This window comes from Electrona antarctica (genome assembly GCF_951216825.1).
Source record: "Electrona antarctica genome assembly, contig: scaffold_25, whole genome shotgun sequence".
NCBI lineage: Eukaryota > Metazoa > Chordata > Actinopteri > Myctophiformes > Myctophidae > Electrona > Electrona antarctica.
Genome location: NW_027637034.1, coordinates 2,036,123 through 2,047,107, shown reverse-complemented (window position 1 = coordinate 2,047,107; position 10,985 = coordinate 2,036,123). Strand labels below are relative to the sequence as shown.

Genomic DNA, 10,985 nt, shown 5'->3' with positions numbered 1-10,985 from the left:
ACGTTACAAGTAAAGGGCCTTTCCCCTGTATGAGTCCTCATGTGTTTTTTTAGATGACCACTCATAGCAAAGCCTTTGCCACACAGTTTACAAGTAAATGGTTTTTCCCCTGTATGAGTCCTCATGTGTGTTTTTAGATGACCACTCATAGCAAAGCCTTTGCCACACACTTTACAAGTAAATGGTTTTTCCCCTGTATGAGTCCTCATGTGTGTTTTTAGATCACCACTCTGAATAAAGCCTTTACCACAAACTGTACAAGTGAAGGGCTTTTCCCCTGTATGAATCATTGAGTGCTTAGTCAGATTTGCCTTAAGATTAAAACATTTGCCACAGTCTGTACAAGTAAAGCGTTTCTTCCCTGTGTGGCTCCTCATGGAGTGAATATGTTTTGATGATTTTAAGTCCTTGGACAGCATGCTGCTCAAAGACAATCTTTGTCCTTCCACATGTTGTGTCTTCAGTGTGTTTAAAGTTGACTGACCTTCACTGGGCGCCTGCCACTCATCACTGTCTTCAGTGTCAGATACAGAACAGTGTGAAGAGAGGAGCTGGTTGTCACTAGTTGGTTGTGATGTTCCACAGTACTCTACATCAGCTTGTGTTTTCATGTGTTCGGTTGAGGTGCCGGCTACAGGCTCTGTCTCTCTGTTTTCATCATCATGATCATCTTCACTTTTCACTGCTAGTAATGTCAACGTTGACCCATCAGCCTCCATTGGTCTTTGAAGTAGCTCCTCTTGTTCCTCTTTAATCTGTGGTGGTTGTGGTTCCTCCTGGACCAGACTGGAGCTCCTCTCCGGTTGTTCAGCGAAAACCTCTTTACACACAGGGAGGTGCGGGACGGCTAGAAAAAAGACACAAAGAGAGAAAAACATTTAATGTTTGCATTTTGGAGGAACATCATCTTCTCCATTTCTAATCAAAGACAGTTTTCAGGGCTTGACATTACATTTTTGAGCCACTTCTCATTTGGACAAGAACATTTAATCACTTGTCCAAGTAAAGATTTTAGAAGACAGTGTTCAACAGAAGGTTATGACAAAATGACACTACAAGAAAAAAAGAAAAGAAAACTGAAACAATTGACACAAACTCAAACGTGTTTCAACAAACATGTTCCAATAATACAATGATTTTTGAGTGTGTCATACATATAGTGTGGAGTGGTGACTCCAGGTCTCAATCTTGAATTGATGCATGATTTGTATAAATGCAATAATATCAAACAATTACAATTTCTAAAAAAATATATATATACAATTTTACTAGGACAACCAGGACCCACTGCAGACCTAACATCACTGTGGTACATTCTGTTTCCTAGACGGGCTCTCTATCCATTAAGCTATGGCTGTCCCCCTCTAAGGAAGGACAATATCATTCACTAGAACCAGGGATGGGTGTTTTCTGTGTATCTACGATGGAGTTTGAAGTTACAATTGGCTTGTCTGATAAAAATAAATATAGTAGACGATAACATTAAGATTATTATTATTATTATTCTCCTATTTGTTTTGTCAGGATCGTTTAAAAAATGAGTGTATCGAGTCTCTTCACAATGCCTCGCAGAGCAAGGTGTTGAGTAGAGCCCGACATCGGTCTCAACGATGTATCCGTCATTGTTGGCGCCGATGCCCGACATCGGACATTATTTCACCGATGTGGCCAAAGTTTTTTTTTAATCATCATTAATGTAATCTACCCCCAACCACCCCTTTTCCCCCTCACTGTATATTTCCCTTTTTACCTCCTTTATGATGAATTCCTGTTGTGTTCTTTGGAAAAATAGAAGTGTATATTTGTACACAAATGTTTTGATGAATTGAACAAGATGGGCCCTCTGGTAAACAAGTGTAATGCTTTCATTGGGTCGTCCACTCACAGTTAACAGTTTTTGTATTGAGTTGTGCTTGAAATGTACTGTAATTCTGCAAACTGTTTTTTTAAAAGCCACTGCGTGTGCCGTGCCTGTGACTCTGACCATTTATGTGACTCTCACCATTTATGCCAAATATCTTAATAGCTAAACATGATTATGGGTTCTAACTTGTTGTGCTATACTTATGTAGCGGCACAAGCGGAAACAACATGCTGTGTGTCTGTCTGTCTTTTAGGGGACCATGAGTTACCAAACTATATTTGTTATCGTTACAGTTGCTGGATAACCCTTTGGTCTTGTTAGAATAATACTAATAAAACATAATTGTGTTTTACCTGAGAGAGTATTGCACCACATCTTCCTACGTAGTAATGTCAAAGTTGACTCACCAGTCTCCTCTTTAATCTGTGGATGTTGTTGTTCCTCCTGGGCCAGAATGGATCTCCTCTCCTCATATTCAGATGAAACCTCTTTACACACAGACAGAAGGAGGAGAGAGAAGGTAGCATCAGCAGAGGAACTCAAAGTGCTTTTGTCAACACAAAGATGACATTTATTCACCTATTTGTTTTGTCAGGATAACCATCGTTTAAAAGATAAGTGTCTTGAATCTCTTCACAACGCCTGGCAGAGCAAGGCGTTGTGAGTAGAGCCTGACATCGGTCTCACCGATGTATCCGTAATTTTTGGCACCGATGCCCGACATCGGACATTATTTCACTGATGTGGCCGAAGTTTTTTTTTTATCATCAGTAATGTAACCTACACTTGTCTTTTAGAATGTAATACGCCCTTATGAAACGTGCTATTTTGGTTTGATATAAATTTCTTGCAGCTGCAGAGAATGGATTTAAAAGGCACTGTGTGCGCCGTGCCTGTGGGTCTGGAGCCTAGGCTGCAGCAGAAAACCCTGCCCTGCGAGTGACTGTCATAAATGGAAGTCCAGCTGTCATTCCGGACCCCTAACCCTGAGAAAATGTCGTCTGTGTGCAGCCCGGGAAAAGATATGAGAGATGTTTGAAAATATCAGATATTTGAATAAACAAGCGTTTTCTGCCTGAACTTTTACATGGATCTGAAACTAGAGTACAATATCTCACTCCACTTCTTTGGAATTATGTATTGGGTGAGTACAAACAGAGCGTGGAGCACATTTATGCCGCCCATGTCTCCTTGCTCACTGGTGTGATATTCAAGACATGAATAATGTTATGTGCAACTACGCCCTCTGTTGGACACATACATATATAGGCACTTGATGCTATATGGATATATGCTCTCATTCAGTATATGCAGCCAGCACTCGGTGTGATGACCACGCAGTATTATAATAAAGCCTATTGAACAGTCCGTTGTTGTTTACCTTCCAACCTACAAACACGAACATTACATTGGCGACGAGGAGTAAACGGTAATACACGCTGTGAAAAGAAAAAAAAAGAAGAAGAGAAACAGACGGACGAGGAGGAACAAAGGAGGCTAACGCTAACAGCTACAAACAAAGACGTCAAGCAGCATGTCTTTAGCGGTGCACACAGCTCTCCTACCTTTCGACACAGAAACGGATCCAAGCTCTGTTGGACCTCGCTGGACCAAATGGGTGCAAAGGTTTGGAAATTATACAACTGCAATGAACATTACTGGAGATGCTAGGCAGAAAGCATTGTTGCTGCACATGGCAGGAGAACGTGTGCATGATATATATGACACGTTAGCAGCAGATGATGATGATTATGATGCCACAAAGCAGAAGTTATCTGGCTATTTCTCACCAAAGAAAAACGTTCAGTACCAAGTGTATGTCTTCAGAAAATCCATACAAGAACCAGGAGAGAATCTGGATGGATACCACACAAGGCTGAGGATGTTGGCTAAAAATTGTGAGTTTGCAGATGTTGATGCAGAAATTAAAACACAAATCATACAGAGCTGTGCATCATCCAGGCTACGCAGAAAAGCACTGAGGGAACCTGACCTGACACTAGCATTGCTTCTTGACCATGGAAGGACACTGGAACTGTCTGAGATGCAAGCATCAGGCATAGAAAGAGGCACTGCAGCTACAGTCAACGCACTGGATCAGCAAAAGCATCAAAAGAGCAGCAGATGGCCTGAACAACGTTCCACTTCCAACAACCAATGCAGAAACTGTGGAGGTAAATATCCCCATGATGGTGAATGCCCTGCTAAAAATAAAGAATGCAGAGCCTGTGGAAAATTGAACCATTTTGCAAGTCAGTGCCGTTCTACATATACAAACAAAGACACAAAGCGACCACAACACAAATTCAGACGAGACCCGGAGAAAGTCCATCACATCACAAAGACTGCACCAGATGAGCATACAGAGCACAACTCATCCAGCAGCGATGATGCCTATGTTTTTGCAGTAGATGAGAACAATATTTCAGATTTGCCACAGACCCAAGTCATGCTGAATGGACTAAATGGTCTGTTTTGATTGATTCCGGAGCGTCAGCAAACTGTATCAGCGAGATAAGTTTTGACAAACTGATGCCACGTCCGCAACTCAGCTCTACTACAACCAAGATCTACCCCTTTCGCTCCAATGTCCCACTGCCTGTGAGTGGTGAGTTCAAGTGCAGCGTGGAAAGAGGACAGAAGATGGCACAATGCACATTCTTCGTGATTAAAGGTGACTGTTTTAATGTTTTGAGCTACAAGACGTCCAAAGCACTGGGTCTGATTAAAATAATCACAAATGTATCGTCCACACCACAGTGTTCCACAGTTGCAGATGAGCTGGTCGCAAGCCATCCTGAGCTGTTTCAAGGAATTGGAAAGCTGAAAGACTGTCTGATAAAACTGCACATAAATCCTGACGTTAAACCCACATGTCAACCACATCGACGAGTGCCATTCCACATCCGCCAGAAGGTTGAGGATGAGCTTCGTAAATTGGAGACAGATGACATCATTGAGGAGGTCACTGGCCCCACACCATGGGTCTCACCTATTGTTGCGGCTCCCAAGCCTAAAGCCCCAGACAAGGTCAGAATCTGTGTTGACATGCGCCAAGCTAACACGGCCGTAGAAAGAGAACGTCCCATCACTCCCACCATGGATGACGTGGTGCACGAGTTAAACGGAGCAACTATGTTCTCCAAATTGGATCTGAGAGCTGGATACCACCAGCTAGAGCTACATCCAGACAGCTCTGAGCGCTGTTTAAGAGACTCAAAGAAAGCGGTCTCACACTCAATCGTGAAAAATGTGAGTTCAACAAATCCAGGCTCGAGTTCTTTGGTTTCGTGTTCTCTGCAGAAGGAGTTTCAGCGGATCCCAAGAAGGTCAATGCAGTCCACCATGCTACAGACCCCCAGACTCCAAGCGATATCAAAAGTCTGTTAGGCATGACCAACTACTGTTCCAGATTCATAAAGGACTTCTCCTCCATCTCAGAACCACTACGCAGACTCACCAGAAAGGACGCACCATGGACATGGGGTCCTGAGCAGCAAGGTTCACTACAGGCACTGAAAGACAGTCTAACCAGCGACACTGCTATGTCATACTTCTACCCAGGCAGAGAGACTGAACTGATTGTGGATGCTAGCCCTGTCGGACTGGGTGCAATCCTCTGCCAAAAAGATGAAAAAGGGGTGAAGTACATCATTGCATATGCTAGTCGGTCTCTAAGTGATGTCGAGAGGAGATACTCACAGACAGAAAAGGAAGCCCTGGCCATTGTGTGGAGTTGTGAGCACTTCCACTTGTACATTTATGGTCATCCTTTAACTCTGGTGACTGATCACAAAGCACTGGAAATCATATGGAACAATCCCAGATCGAAACCACCTGCAAGGATCGAGAGATGGGGACTGAGGCTTCAGCCCTACAACTTCAAGGTTCAATACAGAAAGGGTGCTGACAATCCAGCTGACTATATGTCTCGTCACCCGATCCCTTCTGATAAAATTGAAAGCACACGCGCAGCAAAAGTGGCTGAGGAGTATGTGAACTTCGTTGTGAGCCATGCAACACCCACAGCCATGACACTCACAGAGATCAAGACGGAGACACTGAAAGACTCAATCCTGCAAGAGGTCAGTGAATGCATCAGACAAGACACATGGCACAAAATTGACCAGTCACGTCATGCTGACACACTTAAACAGTTCAAACGAGTGAGCAGTGAACTGACAACTTCACATGACTCAGATGTCATACTACGGGGCACAAGAATAGTGATTCCCACTGCCCTACAGGAGAAAGTGATACAGCTAGCCCATGAAGGACATCAGGGCATCGTCAAGACAAAAGCACTACTCAGGACCAAAGTATGGTTTCCTGACATTGATCGCAGAGCAGAGGCAGCAGTACACAACTGTCTCGCATGTCAAGCAAACACACCAGTTGCACACGCTGAGCCACTAAAAATGTCAGCTCTACCAGAAATGCCATGGCATAGCGTGAGTGCAGACTTCTATGGACCACTTCCAACTGGAGAGTACCTGCTCGTCATCGTCGATGAGTACACACGCTACCCAGTTGTCGAGATTGTGAGATCAACTTCAGCTAACACAGTGATTCCAGTCATGGACAAAGTCTTCTCCATGCTCGGGATTCCTCGGATTCTAAAAACTGACAATGGTCCCCCGTTCAACGGTGGCCAGTTCTCCCAGTTTGCAGTTTATCTAGGATTCCATCATCGCAAGATCACACCACTGTGGCCCCAAGCCAACGCTACAGCTGAAAGATTCATGCGAACACTGGGCAAAGCCATTCGTGTTGCCAACACTCAAGGAATACACTGGAAGCAGCACCTGAACATCTTCCTGCGTGAGTACAGATCCACACCTCACAGCACAACAGAGTGCTCACCTGCTGAACTGTTATTCCAACGCAAGATGTTCACAAAGATTCCATCATTCACTCACACTGCAAGCAACAGTTCAGACACGGCAGTGAGAGCGAAGGATGACAAGGCTAAGGCCAGGATGAAATCTCATGCGGACTCTAATCGTCATGCAAAACCACACACACTCACTCCTGGTGACACTGTACTTCATCGTCAGCCCAAACAAAACAAGCTCACCACACCGTACAACAGCAAGCCATACACTGTGACTACAACCAAAGGCTCCATGGTGACAGCTTCCAGAGGAGGGCACTCCATCGTCAGGAATTCATCATTCTTCAAAAAGGTAGCTCCAGAACTACTGTACGTCCCGGTGGATCCTGATGGCGATGATCGAGAATACGGTGATGCCTCTACAAACACCACACCACCAACACAGAGACATTCCCCACCACTCGCACCAAGGTATCCCACACGACACAACAGACGTCCTCCCACTTACCTACAGGACTATACATAGTATGGACTGTTGTGTGAACTGATGCCCATTTGATGGTTCGGAGACAAATGTGCATTTGAGAAAAGAAATGTTGTGCACAAAAAAAAAAAAAAAAAGGAAAGTAATGTCATGTGATTGATTTATTTGAAATTTGAAATTGATGGTGTTTAGTTTGATGTTCTTATAAGAAGACACTTTTTGAAATACACCTGCAGTATTGTGTATGAAGGGTTATTGTGTTCAGGCTTATAGTGAATAGGCTAGAAATACTTGACAATACTGTCTAAGAAAATATTTGCCATATTCATACAATGAGTAATAGGTATAATTCTAAGGGTATGTTCAGTACTTGAAACAAGGTTTGAAATGTTTATTTGTTTTCACTATATTTGGATATTGTATAAACAAAAGAAAAAAAGAAAAGAGCAATGTGATATTCAAGACATGAATAATGTTATGTGCAACTACGCCCTCTGTTGGACACATACATATATAGGCACTTGATGCTATATGGATATATGCTCTCATTCAGTATGCAGCCAGCACTCGGTGTGATGACCACGCAGTATTATAATAAAGCCTATTGAACAGTCCGTTGTTTACCTTCCAACCTACAAACACGAACATTACATCTACTAACCTGCAGTGTGTAGATCGATGTTGTCCATATCAAAGTCTACTAACCTGCAGTGTGTAGATCGATGTTGTCCATATCAAAATCAATGTCCAGCCGTTTGTTTTGTGTCTCCAGCAGAGTTTCTAGTGTCTCCATCTCTCTCTGGAAGAGGTTGACCATGAACTCTCCCACCGCGCTGAGGCGCTCCAACACAAACACTCTGACGCTAAGCTCCACACTACAAACATCAGCAGCGCCACGCTGCTGTTTGTCCACAACAAACAATATCTCCTCTCCCACCGACGCTAGCTGTTCATTTATCTTCAGCCGTACAGACTCCATTTGACGCTTTTCACCTCCTTTAGGAGACATTTCCACCTAGCTTTCTGTTCCTACTGTAATATAGAATGTGTAATAAAGGCAGAAATATCAACAATTCCCGAGAGGCACGACAACATGTTTGTTCAACAACATTACCGTGGAAAACAACTGGCGTGGCCACGTCATGCAAACAAGTACTTCCGAAGTTCCGACCGGGTCAAAGTTTTCACGCATGCGCAATAAAGAATCCAGGCACTGTTGCCCATAGACATATATACATAGACGCCCCTTCCGGCTCTGAGGCGTGTGTCACCATTGAAGGCACTATTTTCCCGATATTCCCAAGAGTGTCTGACTGCAGAGTCCGCTCAGGGGACCAGGAAGTGCTGCAAGGGGGGGGGCGGGGGGAAGTCCGCTTCAGGGAGCATCTGCCAGAGGAAAGGAAACAGAAAAGCGGAAACGGAAACAGATAAACGGAAACAGAAAAGGGGCGTTCCCTTTTCCCTTCAGTCCGCCGTCCCGGACGCGCTCCCGGGGGTCTCGTGCCCAGGTGGGGGTCCGCGGGGGTCCGCGGGGTATCTCGGCCGTCCCTGGGCCGTTTCGTACGGGGGGAATCTCGTTCGAACCGGGCCGCCGTCCCGGACGCGCTCCCGGGGGTCTCGTGCCCAGGTGGGGGTCCGCGGGGGTCCGCGGGGTATCTCGGCCGTCCCTGGGCCGTTTCGTACGGGGGGAATCTCGTTCGAACCGGGCCGCCGTCCCGGACGCGCTCCCGGTGGTCTCGTGCCCAGGTGGGGGTCCGCGGGGGTCTGCGGGGGTCCGCGGGTTATGCACACACACGCACGCGCGCACGCCGCACACACACGCGTGTGTATAGAGGGAGGGCAGGGGGTCTCAAGGTTCGGGGACCCCTGTCTCGTGCCCAGGTGGGGGTCCGCGGGGGTCCGCGGTGGTCCGCGGGGTATGCACACACACGCACGCGCGCACGCCGCACACACACGCGTGTGTATAGAGGGAGGGCGGGGGTCTCAAGGTTCGGGGACCCCTGTCTCGTGCCCAGGTGGGGGTCCGCGGGGGTCCGCGGGGTATCTCTTTCATTTCTCAACCATTTTGTACGGGGGTGGGTTCGTTGGAATCGTGTCACCCCCCTGGGGGAGTTTTTGGGGGTCTCAAGGTTCGGGGACCCCTAGGGACCCCCAGGGACCCCCCAGGGACCCCCACATGGTAACTCTCTCATTTCTCTACCATTTTGGACGGGGGTGGGTTCGTTGGAATCGTGTCGCCCCCCTGGGTGCGTTTTTGGGGGTCTCAAGGTTCGGGGACCCCTAGGGACCCCCAGGGACCCCCCAGGGACCCCCACATGGTAACTCTCTCATTTCTCTACCATTTTGGACGGGGGTGGGTTCGTTGGAATCGTGTCACCCCCCTGGGGGAGTTTTTGGGGGTCTCAAGGTTCGGGGACCCCTAGGGACCCCCAGGGACCCCCACATGGTAACTCTCTCATTTCTCTACCATTTTGGACGGGGGTGGGTTCGTTGGAATCGTGTCGCCCCCTGGGGGTGTCTTTGGGGGTCTCAAGGTTCGGGGACCCCTAGGGACCCCCAGGGACCCCCCAGGGACCCCCACATGGTAACTCTCTCATTTCTCTACCATTTTGGACGGGGGTGGGTTCGTTGGAATCGTGTCGCCCCCCTTTGGGGTTCTCAAGGTACCTATGTAGACTCACTTTTTGACGCTGCATCCAATGCACATATTGCTGTTGCTGTGCGACGTCTAGAAAGTGGTGAAATAGCAGACGGAAGGGGAAACACATAGTATAAAAATGTACTTATCTAGACTTACTTTTCGACGCTGAATCCAGATATCATAATGTTGAGACTGTCTGATCCCAGGAAAGTGGTCAAAAATGGCACCAAGGTTTTGTAAAAGTGTCACAAATGCACCCAGAAACGATATATTTCCAATGTTTTAAAATAATCAAGGGGTATGTATCCCCACTTACTATTTCGACCCGATTCCAACGATGGTGGTCTTATCTCTCTACGATGTCAGAAAGTGGGTGTAAACGCCTCCTATCGGTCCCTTGCCCTCGAAACACGTCTGGGAAAAAGTGAGACCATTTTCGGACTCAGCACGACAAGCTGAACACGCTGATATGTGTTTCCCAGCACACAGACTTACGGTTCTCTTAATTGGCTAGTGTTAGGGTTAGTTTTCAACGCGCGATAGCTCGGGAACGATAGGTCCGTCAGCCACGTAATTCACATGGGCGCGTACAGCTCTCCAAGATCTACGCTCCGATAGGTCCGCCATTCTCGTGCAAAACCCGTAGCAAGAGTTCGCCAACTCTGACCTGTAATCCACAAGCCATATAGACATGATAAACCGTACATTGTATTGAATGGTAAAATGCTAACCCTAATTTTGAGAACCACACGTCCGTGCGCGGGGAGACACATATTGGCGCGTGTTTGTGGGGTCCAAAAAACGTGTCTAAAAAAATATCTAAAATATTTAGAAGTGTCGTAGAGACTTGAAACCAATTCCATTGGAGTCCCTGTGCTTCAGACATGGATAAACACCCTTTGTTTTAGAAAAAATGGTTATTCCCTGTCGATTATAGCCTTAAAGGGCCTCGACGCCATACAAAGGTCACGGGCGTGACCATTGATAGTTAGAAGTGTCGTAGAGACTCAGGACCAAGTTCATTGGATTCAGCTGGATGAGAAGAAGAAAAAATTTGCCTGCTCAAAACAAACGGACACATTTTGGATTTTGAATTGATTTTAACGCATTGGAGGCCACTAAAAATCAAATTTTTTAAGGATTCCTCTAAATACACTTCCCC

The 10,985-nt window shown here is 46.2% G+C and overlaps 1 protein-coding gene across 1 annotated transcript in view; it reads right to left on the bottom strand.

The window, feature by feature from the left end:
* Nucleotides 1–543: 543 nt before the first annotated feature.
* The window catches only part of LOC306919443 (uncharacterized protein), a 461,602-nt gene continuing 451,160 nt past the window's right edge, over nucleotides 544–10,985 (bottom strand). Inside the window, exons 5-6 of the mRNA XM_079532225.1 lie at nucleotides 2,272–2,352; nucleotides 544–847 (exon numbers count right to left, since the gene is read on the bottom strand). Coding sequence (XP_079388351.1) covers nucleotides 695–847; nucleotides 2,272–2,352 — 234 coding nt within the window. The 3' untranslated portion in view covers nucleotides 544–694. The remainder of the gene's footprint in view (nucleotides 848–2,271; nucleotides 2,353–10,985) is intronic.